The sequence below is a fragment of the Hyperoodon ampullatus genome (assembly GCF_949752795.1).
Source record: "Hyperoodon ampullatus genome assembly, chromosome: 6".
Lineage (NCBI taxonomy): Eukaryota > Metazoa > Chordata > Mammalia > Artiodactyla > Ziphiidae > Hyperoodon > Hyperoodon ampullatus.
This window is the reverse complement of record NC_136919.1, coordinates 117,270,126-117,292,210: the sequence shown is the minus strand read 5'-3', so window position 1 is coordinate 117,292,210 and position 22,085 is coordinate 117,270,126. Positions and strand designations below refer to the sequence as shown.

The 22,085-nt window shown below is 47.6% G+C and overlaps 1 protein-coding gene across 1 annotated transcript; it reads left to right on the top strand.

The window, feature by feature from the left end:
* Positions 1 to 1,518: 1,518 nt before the first annotated feature.
* On the top strand, positions 1,519 to 20,910 carry TRIM35 (tripartite motif containing 35; the record flags this gene model as incomplete). The annotated part of the gene is made up of 6 exons (XM_079706802.1): positions 1,519 to 1,953; positions 13,476 to 13,571; positions 16,250 to 16,480; positions 18,010 to 18,032; positions 18,790 to 18,908; positions 20,333 to 20,910. The coding sequence occupies 6 exons, from the start codon at positions 1,519 to 1,521 to the stop codon at positions 20,908 to 20,910; spliced, it is 1,482 nt and encodes a 493-aa protein (XP_079562928.1).
* Between the last annotated feature and the right edge of the window lie 1,175 nt (positions 20,911 to 22,085).

Below are 22,085 nucleotides of genomic sequence, written 5' to 3'. Positions count from 1 at the left end.
TGCACCCCGAAGAGACTCAGGATGAGAAAGCACAGGATACTGGCCTCAGATAGCTGAGGTGCAGATCAATTAGTGAGCCCAGACTCTTGCATCTTCCCATACATAGAAAAGTGCTAAATTTCCTAACTTGAGATATCTGGTTTTCTTTAACAGTAATCTTTTCAAGTTCCGACTACCTGGTCTTTGTTGCAAAAACTATGTATCCTGGATCCTCTCCTACCTCTTTGGAGCAAGCAGTCCCTCAGAGCTCAAGTCCTCTGTTTTGTCCGCCAAATAAGATGTAATTCTCAACTTTTAAGTTGTGCTTTTTTTTTTTTTTCCTAGTCAACACAAGTTAGCATGCCACAGTTTCAGGAATGCTGGTAGTTGAAACTCTTGAGTCAACGGACAGTTTATTACTAACAGCAATGGCAATAGTCAGATTATAGTCATTGGGGCCAGTTTCCTGAGACTTAATTCCCAAAAGTCTACGTGATGTGGGCCACAGGAGGAAGCTTAGGGAACCCAAATATTTTATAGTGAAGAGTAAGATTGCCAGATCTTTGCCTGGAGGGAGACATTATCTCTGCCTTCCGAGGCTGTTCATCATAGAAACGTCCTTGAAAAGACAGTCCAAAAAAGGCAGTGTCTCTGGGTGGCATACAGAAACATGAGACCTGTGGAGACCTGTCTTCCAACGGAAACCGGAAATGAAAGTGTTCCAGGGGAAAGGAATCCCACATCTGAACGTTGTAAAGTGATCAACGTGACACAGGTTGGAGAGACTCAGTCCTGCTGTACCTGGCAAGAATTTAGCCTGGATTCCAGTTCCCACAGCTAACTTTGCAGACGTCCTTGATCTCTGTTTCACTCACGAGGAAATAGATTTTGGAAAGATGACTTGCCCGCCTATTCAACCACGGGACAAGAATCGGATCTTCTCAGAGATCTTCCACTGCTCCCTTCTCTCATTTGTTCCCGCCTTACCCCAGGGGGCAGGCACAAGACTGCCCAAAATAAGTAAGCAACTAATGCAAGAGCGGGCACAGATTTTTGAAAGTGCACTGCAAACTCTTAAGCGGTGAAAAAGCTAACAACGCCGTTAAGATCAGACTTCACTTCGGAACCACGAAGTGAGGAGCTCTGGCTTCTCCCACCTCACGGGCCTGTGATTTCGGGGACCGCTTAAGGAGGGGCTCCTAGACTTCATTTCCCATTTGAAATCAGAAATACGTTGCAGTGACACGGAGGTCCTAGAACACTGCTGGGGAACATCTTCCCGGCTAAATTGGCTCGCCTAGGACTGACGGGGACTGCGGAGCATACGGGGCCCACCCCGCTCTTCCGGGGTTTCCCAAGCCGACCGGAACTGGGGCGGAGCCTCCCGAGCGCGCCCAGCGCGATTGGCCGGCACCGCTGTCGCTCAGTGCTCCGAGTGGAAGGGGCTGACTGCCGGCTTCCGCAGGGTCGCGGCAGCCGCGCGGCGGATGGGAGGGCCTGGAGCGAAAGTTGCGGGCGCGGGATCCGGGATCCGGGGCAATGGAACCGGGCCCCGCTTTGTCCCCCGGCCCTTCCCGCTCCTTCAAGGAGGAGCTGCTCTGTGCCGTCTGCTACGACCCCTTCCGTGACGCCGTGACTCTGCGCTGCGGCCACAACTTCTGCCGCGGGTGCGTGACCCGCTGCTGGGAGGTGCAGGTGGCACCCACCTGCCCGGTGTGCAAGGACCGCGCAGCCCCCGCCGACCTGCGCACCAACCACACCCTCAATAACCTCGTGGAGAAGCTGCTGCGCGAGGAGGCCGAGGGCGCGCGCTGGACCGGCCACCGCTCTCCGCGCCTCTGCCGCCTGCACCGCGGCCAGTTCAACCTCTTCTGTCTCGACGACAAGGAGCTGCTGTGCTGCTCGTGCCAGGCCGACCCCCGGCACCAGGGTCACCGCGTGCAGCCGGTGAAGGACACTGCCCACGACTTTCGGGTAAGTGCGGCCGCGTGCTGGAGGTGGCCTAGCGCGCACGTGGACTGGAACCCAGCACCCTGACCCCGCTGCTCCTGCACTCCAGCCTGCCAGAGCTGGTGTGCCCGGTCCCGCCCCTCTTCCCCCTGCCAGCTTGCTGGTGCCTCCTCGGGACCCCCACTCCCTGCCGCTGGTAACATACAGAGGCTGCCTTCTTCATCAAGGCCGGCCCAGGGGCCTGAGATGAGAGGAGAGAGAATGTCAACAGCAAGTGTGAGAACTGGGGTTACAGGATATTCTCAAGACAGCTCCCCGCCCCAACCTCTGAAGGGCTGAGGCCTTGCACCCTTTCTACCACAGGTGTGTGGCCCATGCCCCTTTTAGAAGCACAGGTGTGGGTAAGCCGCAACCCTGGAACTTGGCACACTCAGGGTGGAGGTGCAGGACCTCAAGACCTGGCCAAAGATGTGGAGCCTTTTAGATCTCCCCACATCTTTCCCCTCCTTCCCGGGCTGGAGCCCTGTATTGTGTAGCTGTGGGGAGGCCTCTGGCCCTGGCCCTGGCCAGCTGGTCTCTTCTGGATCACTCTCTCAGCATCCCCCTAGAGTTCCAGTGGCTATAAATAAGGTAAGGAGCAATTTTAGGACAAACTAACATGGAGAAGTTTTTGGCAGAGGAAAAATGATCAGGAAATAAGGATTAGCCATCTCAGGGGTTTTCAGATTTTTTGACCTCAGCTAGCACATGGTAAGACATGTTTTGTCCATTGTGACCCAGAACTGCCACGTGCATGTATGGTGTCTGTATCAGCTGAAACAAAAGTTCTGTGAAAATGTCTGTTGTACTCAGGTATTTTCTGTCATTTGATTTTAAAAACTGCACAGGGTGTAAAACATTAATTTATTTCATCACCTACTAAAACCTACTAATACATAGGTCAGACCCACAGTTTGGAGAACCCAGCTTTGCTAGTCTGAAGCTGAGTGTATTGAAAAGGAGGCACTATAAGAATGCCTGTCTCCAGACACTGTTTTAGTTTGTTTGCTTTAATGCTTTTCTTAAGAAATATCAAAAGTTGACAGTTCCATACACATTTTGACAAAGTTCAAGTGAAGGGGAATGTCATCAATATGCTTGTTTGAACCCTACACTAGCTCGGCAATGGGATAAGCCTGTAACTGCTGTCACAGTGGTCCACAGCAGTGCTTTTTCTCATTCATTTCCCTTGTTTAACAGTGGTCCACAGCAGTGCTTTTTCTCATTCATTTCCCTTGGTAGAAGTGCCAGGTCCTGATTTGGGACAGCTGAAGTAAGTGCTGGGCATTCTGGGGGCTGGGGTTGAGGTAGGGGGCCACCATGGATCAAGTCATGACGAATCACCATGGGACTGCCAGAAGTATAGATTAGGAAGATGGGCAGGGGTCAAGGCCAAGAGCACTAAGGCAGAACCCAGGTCTGAGCTGAGCCAGGGTTCAAGATCAGTGAGCCAGGTGCCCCGAAGTGCATATGGTCTAATGACATCTTTCTGTTTATTCAGCAGATGCCTTGTACTGCTAGGCCCTGGGGATACTGCAGGACACGAGCTAAACAGTAATTCATACCTTCAAGGAGCTTCAAGCAGAGACTGAGGGGTTAGGAAGTGTTAGCCAGATGAAGGGGGGTCAGGGAGGGTATTTCAGGCAGAGGCAGCAGCATGTCTAAGGGTCCAGAAGCAGTGACTTTCCAGGCACTGAGAGAATGAGGATGGAGATGCAGAAGGAGCCAGGAGGCCCCGGTCTTGGCCTTTGTTCTAAAGGCTGTAGGGAGCAGTTGGAGGGTTTTAAACAGAGGAATGATGCTGACAGACCAGTGGGCACTCAGGGCTTTGTCTGAGGGGGTGAGGAGTCCAGTCCTGAAAGATCTGAGGAGTGTGCTCAGCCTGGTGCTGGGTGGCGCCACTCATGTGTCAGACAGCTGTGCGCCAGGACCCATCCTGGGTGCTGAGGCTGCAGAGGTCAGTAAGCCAGAGCCCCTGCCCCATGGAGCTCGCACTGTAGTGTGGGCACGTCAGCCAGCAAATAGACAGGTTGTCGTTCTGGCTGGGTGGATAGGTGGTGGTGGTGGGCACAGTGTGGGAAGGCTGGACAGGTGAGAAGGGGCTGATGGGGAGCCCTGAAAGCTGTTCCACAGGGGCTTTGCGATGAGATGTGTACATGCGAAAGATTACTTTGGCAACCATATGAAGAACTCCAGCAAAAATAATCATACCAGCCAACACTTTTTGACCACTAAACTAGGTACCTTGTGCTCTTAGTGTTTACTTGTCAACCCACTTAATCCTCACAAAAACCCTATGAGGTTGTGTATTAGTTTCCTCTTGCTGTTGTAATAAATCGCCACAAACTTTGTGGTTTAACACAGCACAGATTTATTAGCTTACCGTTCTGGAGGTCAGAAGTCCCAACATCAAGGTGTTGGCTCCATGCCTTTTGGAGGCTAGGAGAGGATTTATTTCATTACCTTGTCCAGCTTTTGGAGGCCCCTTCCTTCATCTCTGAAGTGCGTCATTCCAACTTCCACTTCTGTTGTCCCATTGTCTTCTCTAACCCCCCTGCCACCCTATCGTAAGGACCCTTGTGATTACAGGGGGCCCCTGCAGACAATCCAGGATAATCTCCCCATCTTAAAATCCATATTTTAATCACATCTACGAAATCCCTTTTGCCATGTATGGTAACACATTCCCAGGTTCTGGGGATTAGGACGTGGACATCTTTGGAGGGGCTGTTATTCAGCTTGCTACAGGTGGGTACTGTTCTCCCCATTTTACAGGCAATGACACTGAGTCTCACAGAGGTTAAGCAACTTGTCCAGAGTTAGAACATTTACTGTACGGTTCACCTGGGGCCTTCCTCTGCTCTTACTCTGGTCATGGACTTTGAAAGAAGCTTCTCTAGTCCCTGCTGGGCTGTTCCGGAGCCATGAGGGCAGCTGCCTCTGTGTGTGGGTTCTTAGAGGCTTGTGTGGATGAGGACCATCGTCAGTGGGCCAACAGGTGTGGACTGAGTGCCTGCTCTGTGCCAGGCATAGTGTGTGCAGGAAAGGACAGGGTGGTTCAAGCCCCTGCCTTCTTGGAGTCAGGTGGGCAAGATCGAATACTAATCACACCAATGGTCAGTCACGGGGAGTGAAAGCGGTGCATCTAGGATTAGAACACAGGTCTCCTGACTCCCAGTCTGACGTTTGGCCCGGCTTGCATCTTCAGAGCAAACCAGCCCTGAACCTCCACCAGGTCCCAGGCCTCAGAACTTCCTTGTCTAGACCCCTTTCTTCTCCATCTCACCAGACTGATATGACGGCCATTCTCTGCCCTCCAGCTTCTTCCTGCCCTAGACCCCAGCCTCTTCCCCTTCTGGGGTTACCTTCTTAGAATCAGTCTAGCCAAGCCTAATCGAGGTTTATTCCAGGCACCTCTTAAGTCTTCCCCCTTCCAATCCTTTCCCCTTTTCCCAACTGGTCAGCCTCATCCTGGATCTCTCCTTATGGGCCAGGCCTTCCCAGATCCAAGTTGTACTGGAGGATGTTTAGTTGCCTCCTGGCAAGGCCTGTGACCAGGGGCAAGATGGGGTCTTACTGAGCACCGCCCATTGAGGCTCCTGAGTTAGGGGGCCTAGCACTAGTTGCCATGGTAGGCACCTGCTTCTTAAGGAGGACTGACCACCAAGGGGAAAGGAAGAATGGGAGCCTGGATTGAAGTTGGAGAAGAAGGGCGTCTGAATGAGATCAAGTTGTCCCAGATGCATCTCTGCAGTCCATTTAAGAAACCTGGAAAATAAACCAGGAGGAGAGTTAAGTTACCTGGGACCAAGTAACACTCCATAGTAACGAGCTAACACATGCCTGGTGCACTCTTATAAGTACTGAACGTGGATCCTCACAGCCATCCTCTGAGCTAGGTAGTGTTCTCATCCCTCTTATCCAGATGAGGAAACTGAGGGGCCGAGAAGTTAAGGACCGTGCTCAAGATCACCCGCTACTAAGTGGAGGAGCTGGGATTTGAACCTGGGTGGCCAAGTGCCAGAGCTATTAGCTGCTATGTCAATCTGCCTGAAAAACAAATGTTTGAAATACGTAGGAAAAATGACACTACCTGGAGACAGATGCCAGGAAATCCAGGTGATGGGCTAGGTGAGCATGTACAGAGAAAACTGCATTCTTCATTTTTATGGTGGCATTTGAGAGACCACGGGCACTTTCTTGCCTTTATCTTTCAGGGTTGGAGCCTGACTGCCCGAGAAAGAGCTTTTGCCAAAGTTCTCACCAGTGGTCAGTGAAAAGGACAAGGTACAGATCAGGCCTCCGAGCTCTCAATCCAGGAGGCCACGGGGTGTAGTGGAGAGAACGTCAACACTGAGTGTATTTGTCAACTGGGCAAGTGGTTAGTTGAGCATCTAGTTTGTGCTGAGACCTGGAGATGTGCAGTGGTTGAAACAGTCTACCTTTTCAGAGCAAGCCTTCATTCCGTCTGCAGTTTATGGAGCACTACTGTGCTCGGTGAGAGGACCAGCAAGAGGACCTGCCCCCAGGAAGCCTGCAGCCTTTCCAGGAAAGTGAGGTGGTGATGCTGGGTAGGAAGTTCAGTGGCAGAGGTGTCCACAGAGAGGCAACTAAACTCTAACGGGGAGGCTCTTTCTGGAGGAAATGAAGAGGGCTTGAGCTTAGTTTTCAAGGCCACGTTGGGATAGTTGGGTGAAGCAGGTGGGAATCGGTCAGAAGCAGCAGTATATGTAGGGCCTCAGAGGACAGAGAACCTGGCTTGTGCTGGACAACCCTGGCTGCACACATAGCTCTAGCACTTTGATGAGTACTTGAAAGGGTGCTGTGACAGGAAATAATATTCTCTTACTGGCACCCTTCCCCTTTTCTATTACATCACATAGCACCTGTGTTAATGGATATTTTGGGTAAAACAATATTGTAAAATCCTTAGGGTAGTAAATATGCTGTTGAAATATGCTGCTTAAGGTATCATTATAATTTTTAAAAACACTTTGTAGACTATATAATCACATTCTGAATCCTTTAGTGTAAATAAAAACTTCCTATTTTGTGAGTATTTATAATTTAAGTCATCCTGAATGTTATAATTGAAGCCAAAATCAGAGCTCTTGCTGGGCTTGGGCCCTGGGTGATGTTCCAGATGTGTCATGGGCCACTTAGCTCCACCCAGGGCAGTGATGACCCTTATTGGTCCTGACCAGCCTTTGCACCAGAGCCCCCACTAGTCTCTGTCATTTCAGGCACTCCTTGGACTACATGCAGGTCCCTGAATGGTGGGTCCAATTGTGATCCAAGTGTGTTTAGTGTTAAAATCAGAATATCAGAAGCAAACATGAGAAGTGTATTGTTTAGATTCAGCTGAAATCTCACTTTCTCCCTGTAGTGTTTTGTAGGTTAACCACTAAATGTATATAGGGGAAAAAAGTGGAATAAAAAATCTACAATCTACAAAAAGACAAGGAAGAGAAGAAAAAGACGTATTGAGCAAGCAGGACAGATAGCACAGAACGAGAAGGTGGACTTAAATGCAATTATATTGGTAATTATGTTAAGTACTCCAGTTAAATGACAAAAGCTGTCTGACTGGATAAGAAAACAAAATCCAATTCTGGGCCACTTAAATATGATGAAGTCATTAAATGAAAAAATTGCATTTGCTTAAATTCAGTATCCTTTTGTGATTGAAAAAAAAATTAGCAAACTAGGAATAGAAGGAACTTTATTAAACTGCTTAAGAATACCAAAAAACTTATAGCAAATATCATATTTAATGGTGAAACAGAGTTTTCTTACTAAGAACAAGAAGAAGGCAGGAATGCCTATTATGACCAGTTTTTTTCAAGTTTGTATTGGAGAGCCTAGCAAATAAAGTCAGGAATAAAGGCATGAGGTTTGGGAAGAGGGAAACAACACTGGCATTATATGCAGATACTATGGTTGAATCTGCATAGAAATTTCTGTTGCAAAGAAAATAAAACGGTGCTATAGATAAATTATAAATATGTAAATGAGTTTAGACAGAATGCTGGTTTGCAAAATAAAGATTAACAGTTGTATTTATACCAGTAGCAAATAGAAAATTTTAAAAACCATTTACAATAGTATTTTAAAAATCAGATATCTGGGAATAAATGTAACAAGAAGTGTGCAGAACTCTGGCAGGGAAAAATTGAAAACTTTGTTGAGGGACATCAAAGAAGACTAAGTGGGAACATATACCGTATTCATAGATTAGAAGACAGTATTTAAAGATGTCAGTTATCCTCAAACTGATCTGTAGAGTCAATTCTATCCCAATCAAAATCCCAACATGATTATTTTGTGGAATTTGACAAGCTGATTTTAAAATTTACATGCCAGCTCAAAGGGCCAAGAATTGCCAAAGCATTCTTAGGAAATATTTATTAGATGTCAGTTTATGTTGTGGCTGTAGAAGTTAAGATTGTGATACTGGCACAAGGATAAACAGATGGCCAGGGAAACAGACTGGGGAACCTAGAAACAGATCTGTGTGTGATGTATGACAGAGATGGCCTTCAGACCAGTAGGGGAATGGTAGTAGTCTTTTTAAAATTAAAACAAAAAATTTATTGAAATATAGTTGATTTACAATGTTGTATTAGTTTCCAGTTTATTCTTAAATAATGCTTTTGGAGCAAACAAGCTACTGGGTCACACCATTCACAAAATAAACTTCAGGTATCCACATTAGACCCAAATGTGAAAGGAAAGCTATAACTTTAAATAATGTAGGAGATTATGACCTCAGAGTAGGGAGGTATTTCTTAAAACCAATGAGCACTAATTCCAGAGGAAAACACTGATACATTGGGTCACACTGAAATTAAGAAATATAAGTGATACAATAGAAGATACTCGTTATGCATTTAACTCATAAAAGACATACACTGTGTATTTATAATAAATTCTTACATGCCAGTAGGAAAATGGCAGGCAACTCAATAGAAAAAGAGTCAAAGATTTTAATAACAGATATTTAAAAATAAAGATCCAAATGATTAATAAACATTTTTCATTAACATTGCTCATGTGGTATAAATTGGTACACCTGCTTTGGAAAAACGTTTGGCATTTGTCTACCAAAGTTGAAGATACATGTACCTGTGGCCCAGCAATTCTACCCCCAGGAATATTTTGTAGAAGAACCAGTGTACCTGTGCCCTAGGAGACCTATACAAGAATGTTCATCCTATTTGTATTACTCGAAGTTGTAAATGATCCAGCTATCCATTGACAACGAAATGGATACTTGATTGTGGTGTATTCATAAAATAGATTACAGTGCAATGATGAACGGGTAAACTTACATACAATTACGTATTTGAATCCTACAAACTTTATGTTACATAGAGGAAGCAAGACACAAAAGAATATATGTAGTTTTATTCCATTAAAATAAAGCTCAAAACCAGGCAAAACTAAAGTGTATTACTTAGGTTAGGGATCATACACAGCGGGTATAACTATAAAGAAAAGCAAGGAAGTACCATAGAAATTAGGAGTTTCCTCTGACAGAAAAAAGGGATTAAGATTCAGAAGGGACATGTCCTGGGTGGTGGTTACAGGGATGTTCAGTTTATAATTACTTAAGAGATGGCACGTTTATGTCTTATGCAAAGAAAATAAATTGGTGACAACAACAAAGGAGATTGAAAGGTACAAAGTCATTAAATTGGAGAGAAAAGGGAATTAATTCCCTGGTGTCCAGGGGTTAGGACTCGGCGCTTTCACTGCTGTGGGTCAGGGTTCCATCCCTGGTAGTGGAACTAAGATCCCGCAAGCTGCGCAGCGGGCCAAAAAAAAAAAAAAAAATTGGGGTGAAAAGGAAGGAATTTCCTCTCATTAAGGGAGGAAAGCGCTTGGTAAGTTATAAGAAAAAGTTAAAACTTCTAAAGTTTTCATTTTATAGGCTTTTAAAAATTTGAGGTATAACTTATATACAGTTAGATGCATAGATCTTAAATGTTCAGTTGGATGAGTTCTATTACACACACCCTATACCTGCCACTCCAAACGAAGTAGAGAACATCTCCATCACCCTGGAGGGGTCCCTCCTTCTTCCCAGTCAGTCTTCCATCAAGAGGCAACCACTTTCTGATTTATCACCTTGGATTAGTGTTGCCTGATCTTGAACTTCACATAAATGGAATGATACTGTATGTACTCTCCTCCAGAGTAGTATATACATAAACTTTTTGATTCACCTATGTTATATGTATCAGTAGTTTGCCCCTTTTTTTACTGCTAAGTAGCTTTCCATTGTATGAATATACCATAATTTACTCACCCATCTCTTGCTGATGGACATTTGGGTCATTTCCCGTTTTTGATTTTCCATAAGTTTTAAAGATGCGTTGTTTAATTTGACATTTATGGGAGGAAAATTTCATTCACATGCTAGGTTGTTTAAGGAATTGGGCAAAGTATGGCCAGAACTATAAGCTTTTATTCTCCAGAACTAAAGAAATTGACATGTTTGATGTCAACAAATTGGGAAATAAGATGACACATTTGGAAACAGAAAAGACAACTAGACAACCTAGTAGTAGCTCCCTGAATGAAATAGGGCGGGTAGTCTTGTGGTGAAGACTGTGGCCTTTATTCTTGGACAGTTCTGCAGACAGATCGTGGTTCTGCTGCTAACTATAAATTTGGCAATTTACTTAACTCTTCTGGGCCTTCCTTTCTCTTCTATATATTAACAATATAGCGCCTACCTTGCAGAAATGTAAGAATTCGATAGAATGATGTTTATAAAGTACCTAATTTAGTGCCTTGTGCATAGTACATGCTCAATAATAATTGCTTGCTGGTGGTAATATAGTCATTGGTGGGTCTCACCAGCTAGCATCTCAGAGAAGGGCACATGTTATCTAGGGTTGGGATTTGCTGAATTAAAGCAAAACTCTCCAAGTGACTGAAAAGTTTGGGAAGGACAAGGGACTGTCACCCCCCCTCCCATCTTCATTACCCCATAAATCCCGGACTGAAGGTTGAAAGGCAGAAGGTTGGGCCATGTTGTTTGGGGCCAGCCTGCCCCTGGGTAATGTGACTTGCTTCACTCCTGTCATTCACACTTCTTTGGCAAATCGTGGAATTGTCTTTGGGGACCCTATTACATAACTTTGCAACAGAACATGTCATCCCCCAAAATAACACATTGGGATGATATTTCAGTGGTTTTGTGGGACGCTCATGCTAATGTTATTTTGCTGTTGACGAGACATACCTTAGAGGTGATATACTGCAGAAAACAGTATTTTTAAAAAATCTGTTAAATATTGTCAAGAAGAACATAAACATGACTAGAGTGAACAGAAAACAAAAGCTGCAGAAAAAGAAATCATTGTTTATTTTCTGTAGAAGAGTGGTTAAAAGAATGGACTGTCGAGCAGGACAGATGGGCTAGTTATGTAGTGCTGTGTAACAAATTACCCCACTCATAGTGGCTTAAAACAAAAATGTCTATTATGTCATGGTTTCTGTAGGTCAGGAATCTGGCATGACCTGGCTGGTTGTTTCTGCCTCAGGGTCTCATGATGCTGCAGTGTTGGTCGGGGCTACAGTCTCATCTAAAGGCCCAAGAAAGCCAGGATCCCCATGCGGGCTCACTTGTGTGGTTGGTGGCAGGATTCGGGTCCTTGTGGCTGTTGGTTGGATACCCTCAGTTCCTAGCGCCACGGGCTGCTCCGGAGGGTGGATCACTTCCATCCAAGGGAGCAAGCACGGGAGGGCAAGAAAGGGTGTGTGCAGGCTTTTTGTCACCTCAGTTCATGTCCCATCACTTTTGCCATATTCTGTTGGTTAGAAGCAAGTCACTAGATCCAGCCCACAGGGAGGGGATTCCACCAGGGCATGAGTACAGGGAGGTGGGATCATTGGGGCCATTTTAGAGGCTGTCTCCTTCAATCTGCGCTCTGGCTCCAATGATGGATGTCCCTCCCACATGCAGAGTATGTTCACCCCCTCCCAAGATTCCCAAGCATCTTGTCCCATTACAGCATCAGCTTGAAGTCCAGAATCTCACCATCTAAATCAGGCTCAGGTGGGGATGAGGCTTTTGCGGACAAATCTGTATTTATCACTCATAACAAATTAGCCCCAGATTTGGCAGCTTAAAACAACAAACTTTCTTATCTCACAGGAGGGAGGGATCACTGGGACCCATCTTAGAGGCTGCCTGCCACCACTGTTTAGGTTCTCATCCTTGCTCTGCCATGAACTAGCTGTGTGCCCTTGGGCTAGTCACTTCCCCTTTCTGTGCTTCAGTTTTTTCATCTGTAAAAGCGGGCTGATAAAATTACTAATAGGAATAATGTGATGATTAAGTGACATAATGTGTAAAGTAATTAGCAAAGTCCCTGGCACATAGTAAATGCTCAATAAATGGTAGTCATTTATAATTAATGTTGTTAGAATTGTTATTTTTCCAAAGAGAAAACTTGTGAGGCTTTTTCAGAATGTAGAGAGAAAAGGATAAAAATGGAGAGAAAATGCTAGGCCTGGGATACAAAAGGTCAGAATCCAACCTAAAACCAGCAGGGGTTCCTCTAGGAGCCCAGGGAGATCAGAGCAGAGGTTAAATTTATAAAACAAAAACTAAGCCAGAAGTATTTGAATCTGCCGATTAAAGTCTTTCACACGATCCAAGCACTATTAGAATATAAGGATAAGGCAGGGATGCGGGGAGACGTGTACAGTAGCCCCTCTGTAGTTGCAGGTTCCACATCTGTGGATTCAACCAATGGGGGATCAAAGATATTCGGGGGGGGAATCCAGAAAGTTCCAAAAAACACAACTTGAGTTTGCCACTCTGGCAACTATTTACATAGCATTTACATTGTACTTGTGACTACTTACATAGGATTTTATACAAATACGACACCCTTTTTATATAAGGGACTTGAACATCCTTGGATTTCAGTATCCATGGGGATCCTGGAACCAATCCCCTATGGATACCAAGGGAAGACTGCAGTTTGGATGAGGCCCTGTGGGAAGAACTGGACCAGCCCCACTCTCAGGCCTGTTCTTTCGTGACTGTAGACCAGTCCAGTTCAGAAAGTCAGCAAGGGAGCCTGTGAGCACATGGTCTTTACCGTCGGGCCCACAGCTCGGGTTCACGGCCCAGCCTGCACCAGCTTTAGGCCAAGCGGGATGCCTTCTGTGCTGTCCCGTGACCACTGTGGGAGGGAACAGGTCCCTTTACCTCCTCACCCTGTCTCTCCCTCTGTGTCAGGTATAAACGAAGGGGCCGGGTTAGAGGCTATCTGAGGCCCTTTCTGCTGTACCCCATCCAGTTCAAGGTCAGGGCTGTGCTTTTCCAGCTGTGTCCCACAGCACGTGGCCGGACCGGGTTCAGTAAATGTGGTCGAGTGGTACCCACGGTGAAGTGCAACTGCCGCTGTGATGTGGCGTGCTGCATCCCTGCCCGGCCTCCACCCTAACCTGCCTCCTTGCCTCCTTCTCACCCCTCACGGCAGGCCAAGTGCAGGAACATGGAACACGCGCTGCGGGAGAAAGCCAAGGCCTTCTGGGCCATGCGGCGCTCCTACGAGGCCATCGCCAAGCACAACCAGGTGAGTGACGCTGGGGCTGAATGGGGCGATGAGGACACCCGGGGTTGCTCGGGGGAGAGGTGCAGGTGGGCTGGCCCTGGCCATGCTGCCGCCCACAGGGTCGGCCTTTGCCAGCCCTGATGGCGTCGCACAGCCTTGCCCTCGGACGCCAGTTGTGGCTGCGTGGCCTCTTTAAACACCATGCCAGCAGCCGTGGAGCAGCTTCAACAGCCCCCTGTGCCACCTGCCCTGTGGTTTCAGGCTGACAGCACGTGCCACGCTGCACCACTTGCCCGGCCGCTCAAGCCAGCGACACACTCATTCTCACTCCCCACGTCCATGGTCTCCAGAATGCATCCCGTCTGTTGACAGTCCCGCTCTACTGCCACCATCCTGGTCCAGGTCCCCATCGTTTTTTCCCTGGCCTCCTACCTGGGCCCCACACTTCCACTCTTGTCCTGCAGTCCACACTCCTTTGGAGTGGGCTGATCTTTTAGAAAAATAGATCGATTGTGTCACTCCTCTGCTTAAAACTGTCCAGTGGTTTCCATGGCACCCATGGCACAGTCCAGACTCCTCACCATCCAAGGGCCTCATCCAGCCTCCATCTGCCCCTCAGCTTCATCTCCTCCCAAGCTTGGCCTGTGCTGTGTGCCTGGCTGGCCTGGTGCAAGATGCGGTGGGGACACCTAGGGAGTGTCCATGTGTCCAAGTGACAGGTGCTGTCTGTCCATCCCAGGCACTGTGGAATTCTCAGGTGGTCAGGTGTGAAGAGTCCAGGATTCTGGCTTCATTAATGCTTTTCCTCTAAAGCCAGCCAATCCAGGTGGATGAAAAGTGAAAGTTTCGTGTTTACCTCTTTATCGAGGGGCTGCCACTGCCAGCATGAGAGTGGCCGGAGCTGAATTTACACTGGCTGGTTTTTCCTGTCTACTCTTTTTTATCTTCTGGTGTGATAAGAATCATCCCAGATTTCACTCTCTCCCTCTATACGTTATGAATCTTTTTACCTGATATTTCAACAGCGCCGTCTCTCCTCATATGCATTTCTTTGTTTATTAACAAGTGTGTACATCCTTTCACATGTATAACAGCCATTTGCATTTCTTCTGTGAAGTTCACATTCTTTCTCTTGGAATGTTTGTCTTTTCTCCTTGCACATTCATAAGAACACTATTATGAAGAAGAAGAAGAATCTACCATATAGGTTGGAAGTATTTTTCCTAGTTCGTCCTTTTCCAAAAAGTCATTTCCCCCCCTTTTTGGTCATTTTCCCTTTTTCAGTGAATCATTTTGTCATCGTATTATCAGAGCCATAAACATATATTGAATTTTCAGTTCAAAGATGTGGGTTACTAACCTGCCATTGCTAGAGTACACAATTCGAGTTGTTTTTCCAAAAATTGTCATGGAATTGTACTTATGTATTTAAATGTATTAGTAGTCTCTTGCCATGTAAAACATTTTTACATGTATCCAATTACCTCATTCTTTATTTGAGGCTTCTCAATTTCATATCATGATAAGAAAGGTCTTTCTCATTCCAAGATGAGAAATAGGTCTCTGCTTTTCCTTTAGTATATTTATGGTTTTGTTTTAACTGTTATTTTAAATGCTTTTCGTAGTTATGATTAGGAGTGTGCATATGATTAATGATTCAGTTTTAAAATAAAAACTTCCTATTGGGCTTCTCTGGTGGCACAGTGGTTGAGAGTCCTCCTGCCGATGCAGGGGACAAGGGTTCGTGCCCCGGTCCGGGAGGATCCCACATGCCGCGGAGCGGCTGGGCCCGTGAGCCATGGCCGCTGAGCCTGCGCGTCCGGAGCCTGTGCTCCGCAACGGGAGAGGCCACAACAGTGAGAGGCCCGCGTACTGAAAAAAAAAAAAAAAGTGCCATCTTTTGGGCTTCCGTGGTGGCGCAGCGGTTGAGAGTCCTCCTGCCGATGCAGGGGATACGGGTTCGTGCCCCGGTCCGGGAAGATCCCACATGCCGTGGAGCGGCTGGGCCCGTGAGCCATGGCCACTGAGCCTGCACGTCCGGAGCCTGTGCTCCGCAACAGGAGAGGCCACAACAGTGAGAGGCCCACATACTGCAAAAAAAACAAACAAGAAAAACTTCCTACTATTTTTTTGGTAAGCCTCTCTATCAAATTTGAGGTCCTAATATTGGAAGGCAAATAATTTGTTTTAAACGATTAGACATTGGATTTTATTTTATTTATTTACTTATTTTGGCCATGCGGCACTGCATGCAGGATCTTAGTTCCCTGACCAGGGATTGAACCCCTGCCCCCTGCAGTGGAAGTGCGGAGTCTTAACCACTGGACATCCAGGGAACTCCTGGAAGGCAAATAATTTTTTAAAATCTTTGCTGTTTGCAGCAGTTCACTTCTGTGGTTCAGGGCTTCCCTCACTATTGCACAGCCTATACAGGTACAAAGTATTGCTGAGGAATTTATAGGACTACAGTTATCATCTATAAGCAGTGATTTTATTTTATTTTTCATGTATCAGAACAACCTCATTAGGCTGTTTGACTTATTTTAAACTTATAAATTCGTGCTAAGAAAGCTGCATGTATATTTTGTCTTTCGAGGTTTTGCATGTGATTTCTCCTGAAAAATGGAGTTCCTTTGCTAAACATCTGGGAGCCACCGGGCTCGGTGATAGCTGAGGCCCCCTCCCGCCCTCTGCTGCAGGTGGAGACTGCCTGGCTGGAAGGGCGAATCCGGCAGGAGTTTGACAAGCTTCGCGAGTTCCTGCGAGTGGAGGAGCAGGCCCTCCTGGATGCCATGGCCGAGGAGGCCAGGCAGAAGCAGCTTCTGGCCGAGGAGAAGATGAAGCGACTGGCGGAAGACACGGAGGCCCTGGCCCATGAGATTGAGCGGCTGCAGATGGAGATGAAGGAGGATGACGTTTCCTTTCTCATGGTGAGGAACTCAACGTCCAGAGTCAGTGCCAGGGACCAGACGTTCAGGGGCCAGCGGGGAGCCTGGCGCCAGCGGCCCTGGCCGACCCAGCCTTCCCGTAGCTTCTGGACCCCGGGTTGGAGGGGCTTCCAGATGAGGTGCTTGGCTTGTGTCAGGAGGCGTAGGAGCTTTTAATCAAGACCTTGAGGGCTTCTCCACTCCTCTCTGCCTTTCTCCTGCCCTCCTCCTCCCTCTCCCTTCCTCTCTTGCACTTATTCTTCCTCTCTCATTTTTTGTTTCTTCTCTCTTGACTCCTTCTTGATACAGTGGAGTACTTTTTAAATAATTTTTTATGTGCGGCTTCTTCTAGATTTATGGAAAGTTGCCATTCCGTAGGTTATCTTTTCACTTTCTTGGTGACATCCTTTGAAGCACAAAAGTTTTCCATTTTGCTGAAGTCCTCTTTATCTGTTTTCTTTTGCTGTTTGTGCTTTTGGTGTCATATCTAAGAAACCATAGCCTGAGCCAAGGTCATGAGTTTTATAGTCTTATCTCTACATTTAACTCTGATCCATTTTGAGTTAATTTTTGTAGATGGTACAAGGTGGGAATCTGGCCTTTTGCATGTGGATACCCAATGGTCCCAGCACCATTTGTTAAAGACCTTTCTTTTCCCATTGAATGGTCTTGGCACCCTTGTTGATAACCAGTTGACAGTAAATATGAGAGTTTATTTCTAGATTTTCAGTGTCCATTGAGCTATATGTCCTTATGTTGGTACCACACCATCTTGTTTAGTGTTGCTTTTAATGAGGTTACTTTTTTTTGAGGTATACTTGATTTACAATATTATGTTAGTTTCAGGTGTTCAGCATAGTGATTCAAAATTTTTATAGATTTATATTCCATTTAAGATTATTATAAAATATTGGCTATATTCCCTGTGCTGTAAATATATCCTTGTAGCCTGTTTATTTTGTACATAGTAGTTTGTGTCTCTTCATCCCCCTCCTTATCTTGCTCCTCCCATCTTACCCTTCCCAACTGATAACCACTAGCTTGTTCTCTATATCTGTGAGTCTGTTTCTTATATTCATTTGTTTGTTTAATTTTTTTTTTTAGATTCCACATATAAGTGGTAACATACAGTATTTGTCTTTCCCTGACTTATTTCACTTAGCATAATATTGTTGTTGCAAATGCCAAAATTTTATTCTTTTTTTATGGCCGAGTAGTAACTTTTAATAAGTTTTGAAACCAGAAAGTGTGAGCCACCAACTTTGTCCTTCTTTTCCAAGATTGTTTTGGCTATTCTGAGTCCCTTGAATTTCATATCAATTTTAGTATCAGCTTATCAGTTTCTGCAAAGAAGCCAGCTGTTATTTTGCTAGGAATTACATCGAATCTGTAGATCAGTTTGGGGGGGTATTGCCATCTTAACAATATTAAGTCTTCTGATCCATGACCACGGGATGTATGGCTCCTTTTGAGGTCAGAAACTCATGTTTTCTCTGTGTCTCTGTTTGTGTCTCTGGTTTTTTCTCTTTCAGAAACACAAGAGCCGAAAACGCCGGTAAGTTGCCCAGGCTGGTAGAGGGGAGGGGAGGAGTCAGCAGAAATACCAGGGGTGCAAACTCCCATGGCTCCAGGGCCAGGCATGTTGTGAGTCTGGCTGGGTGCAATACAGAGGGAGCAGGGGCCCTGACCAGGTGGAGAGCCCTCTTTCAGGGCACCCTCTTCCGATTTGCACTGGTGCAGTGTTGTTTTCCTGAGTGTGGAACGTGACCATTCCCTGTGTGGAGAGAGAGTGCCATCATGCACGGGGACTGTAGTCCTCTGAGGGCCAGCCCCCTGCCTCTGAGAGCCTCAGGACATGCTGCTTTGTGTTGATGGTTGTAGAGTTCACAGGGATGAATACGGAAGAACTGTGTCCCCATCAGTACTGTACAAAGATGGAAGAAAGTGCTTTGGGCGGTAGTGAGTTCCCTGTCACTGGAGATGTTGAAGCAAAGGCCAGTGACACCTGTAAAATGTGGGACTAGAGGACCCTTAAGGTGCCTTCCAACTCATATACCCTGTGAGCTGATGTGTATGTGGGATGTCTGCCCACATGCATGTCTGAGAACCTCCTATTTACATTTATCCCAGTGTGGGCAGGATGGGCTCAAGTACTGAGTCCTGAAGGGGTGTGTGCTGCCCAGTTGGCTCCTCTTGTCTTGAGTAAGATGGCCAGGGAGTCTAGGCCTGAGGCAAGGGATCCTATTTCCAGCTGACCCAGTTAGGCCCCAGGATGCATGGCCCTGGCACCAGGCCCAATTCTCCTTTCCCAGCCTCTTCTGCACAATGGAGCCGGAGCCTGTTCAGCCTGGTATGCTCATCGACATTTGCAAGTACCTGGACTCCCTGCAGTACCGAGTCTGGAGGAAGATGCTCGTGTGTGTCGAATCTGGTGAGAGGGGACCAGGCAGGTGTAAGAGGGCGGAGGTCATGCAAGGCAGAGAGCCAGCTGAACTTACTCCTTCCAGCTTCCCACCCTTCCTCCTCCTCCCCCCACTGGTCCCTTCTCCAGCCTCTTTCATTCAAGCCCCCGTGCCCTGCTACCCTTCTTGCCCCACTGCTCAAACCCCTCCTGGCTGAACCCTTCCTTTTTGGGTCCTGACTCTTGGCCACCTCTTCAGAAAGAGCAACTGACTTGCCTTTCTATTCCGAAACGTATTGTAGGTATAATATAATGCAAGAGTTCGTCAGTTCAGGGGCGCCTCTCCAAGGTGATTCCAGCCCACGTGAGTCACTATATCATGTGCTGTGGACTGAATGTTTATATGTCCCCCTGCCCTCCAAATTCATATGTTGAAGCCCTAACCTCCATGTGATGGAATTTGCAAGCAGGGCCTTTGGGAGGTGATTAGGGTTAGAAGAGGTCATGAGGATGGGGCCCTATGATGGGATCAGTGCCCTTTTAAGAAGAGACACGAGAGCTGGCTTCCTCTCTCTCTCTTTCCCTCCCCCGTGTGAGGACACAGCAAGAAGGTAGCCACCTATAAACCAAAGGGGGCCCTCACCAGCAACTGAGCATGCTGGTACCCTGGTCTCTGAATTCCAGCCTCCAGAACTGTGAGAAATACAGTTCTGTTGTTTAAGCCACCCAGTCTCTTGATACTTTTGGAGGAGCAGTCTGAACATGAATTTACAGGGAGAAATATCAGTGACCCAGGGGCATGTTACGTGCTTTTATTAGATGTCACAGGCATTGTGTCAGAGTCAGGATCCCTGCCTGCATTGGCTTCCTGTGGCTGTCCGAACAAGGGACAAAGACTGGATGCTTTAAAATGGCAGAAATTTATTCTTCTGGAGGCTAGAAGTCCAAAACCAAGGTGTCAGCAGGGCCATGCTCCCTCTGAAACCTGTAGGGGAGGATCCTTCTCTGCCTCTTCCTACGTTTGGGTATTTGCTGTCAGACCTTGGCTGGTGGCTGCAGCACTTTGACCTGTGCCTCCAATATCACAGGGCTTTTCCCCATTATGTGTCTATGTCTCTTCTCCTCTTTTATAAGGACAACAGTCCTAGTGGATTAAAGGCCCTCTCTACTCCAGTCTGATCTCATCTGAAATACTTACATCTGCAACAACCCCATTCTCAAATAAGGTCACCTCCTGAGATACTGGGGGTTAAGGCTTGAACATAGCTTTTTTTGCAGGGCACATTTCAACCCATAACACCACCCCTCAGCCTAGGGCAGCCGCCTCTATGCACTGGGCCCAGTGGGACACAGTCTGTCAGTTTAGGGGGACCGGAGGCATCAGGCTGGCCTGACAGCAGGGCGGGCTGTCAGGTTTGCTGATTTCACCCACTGTCTTCCCACTGCCTGCCCAGTGCCTTTCAGCTTTGATCCCAACACTGCGGCTGGCTGGCTGTCCGTGTCAGACGACCTCACCAGTGTCACCAACCATGGCTACCGGGTCCAGGTAGAGAATCCGGAGCGCTTCTCATCGGCGCCCTGCCTGCTGGGCTCCTGCGTTTTGTCGCAGGGCTCGCATGCCTGGGAGGTGGACCTGGGGTCACTGCCGAGCTGGCGCGTGGGCGTGGTGCGGATGCGCCAGGACGTGGGCACCGAGGACCTCTGGCACAGCTGCTACCACGACACGCGCTCGGGCTTCTGGTACGTGTGCCGCACGCAGGGCGTGGACGGCGACCACTGCGTGACCTCGGACCCCGCCACATCGCCCCTGGTCCCGGCCATCCCGCGCCGCCTGCGCGTGGAGTTGGAGTGCGAGGAGGGTGAGCTGTCCTTCTACGACGCGGAGCGCCGCTGCCACCTGTACACCTTCCACGCCCGCTTCGGGGAGGTGCAGCCTTACTTCTACCTGGGCGGCTCGCGGGGGGACGGGCCCCCCGAGCCGCTGCGCATCTGCCCCCTGCGCATCACCGTCAAGGAGGAGCTGGATGGCTGAAGCCCGCCCTGCCGGATGCCGCCGGGTCTCGCGCCCCAGTCCCGTTTTCTTTCTGTCTCCTCCCAAAGGCACACTTGCCTTGGTACCTCTCTGCCTCCCGCCTTCTTGCCAGGATCTTCCTACTGGCCATCCTGTCCTTTTCTGTGGCTCCAGGCCATGTGCCTCCTCCCTCATTTTTGGTCCCTTCTCTACCCACCTTTGAAAGTTATCCAGGAGACACCTCCCTGATGAGGCTTTTTCCAAAGTTGTGGCATCCTCTGGATGTGAATTTTCTGATTCACATTCTAAGATTGCTGGGGATAATGTTTGCTTCTAGAATGAATCTGTTTAAAAATGTGAGTTTCATCATTTTCCAAGAGTGGTGAGGCCAGCAGACTGGAAGAGGACTGCTGTTGAGAAGAGTTTGTTACAGTCACCAGGACGAGGGCCCTGCCATGGTGGGGGTGGGGTGGGGTTTGGGAAGCACCAGGGTCCTTAGGACGCAGGGGGCATGAGGGGAAAGCTTGGGTGGGAGACTTATTGTGCTTTTCAAGGGAAGGAACAGGCCAGGCAGGGTAAGTGGGTTTATGATCAGCAAGTTGGAATACTTTTGACCAGCGCTAGGGCGCAGGGGCTGCCCCTAGTTGTCTGATACCTGGCCCTGGGATGATTAGGACAGGGGGATATTGGCCTGGAGTGGAGGAGCCCTGTGAGAGGCTGATACCGGAGGTGGTTGGGGGGTACAGCTCTGCGTGCAGAACGTTGGCTGCATTTGAAAGGCGTGCTCATAGGGGAGTTGTTTGCTGTATCCAGGAATTTGCTAGCCGGAGAAGCCCCAGATGCCAAAGTGTCAAGATTACAGAAAGGAAGAAAATATAGTTAATACAGGACCATTGCCATGGCTTTGGGGAGGACCCATGGCCAGGCTTGTCTGTCACTTTATACCAGTATTTAAAACTGCTCCAAGGACCTCCCTGGAGCCCTTCAGGGTGGGGTTGGGGGCAAGGCTGCCCATCAGCTTGGCTCTGATTTATTGATTTACACTTCTTGGATGATTTCCTCTGAACAGAGGTTCCAGAGCACTTTAAAACACATCATTTAAAAACCATGGTTTAGACTTGTTCCCTCTGTGGGCCTCACTTTCCTCATCTGCAGTGAGACTGTAGGCCTGGAAGGTGGTGCCCTTCTGTAATTGT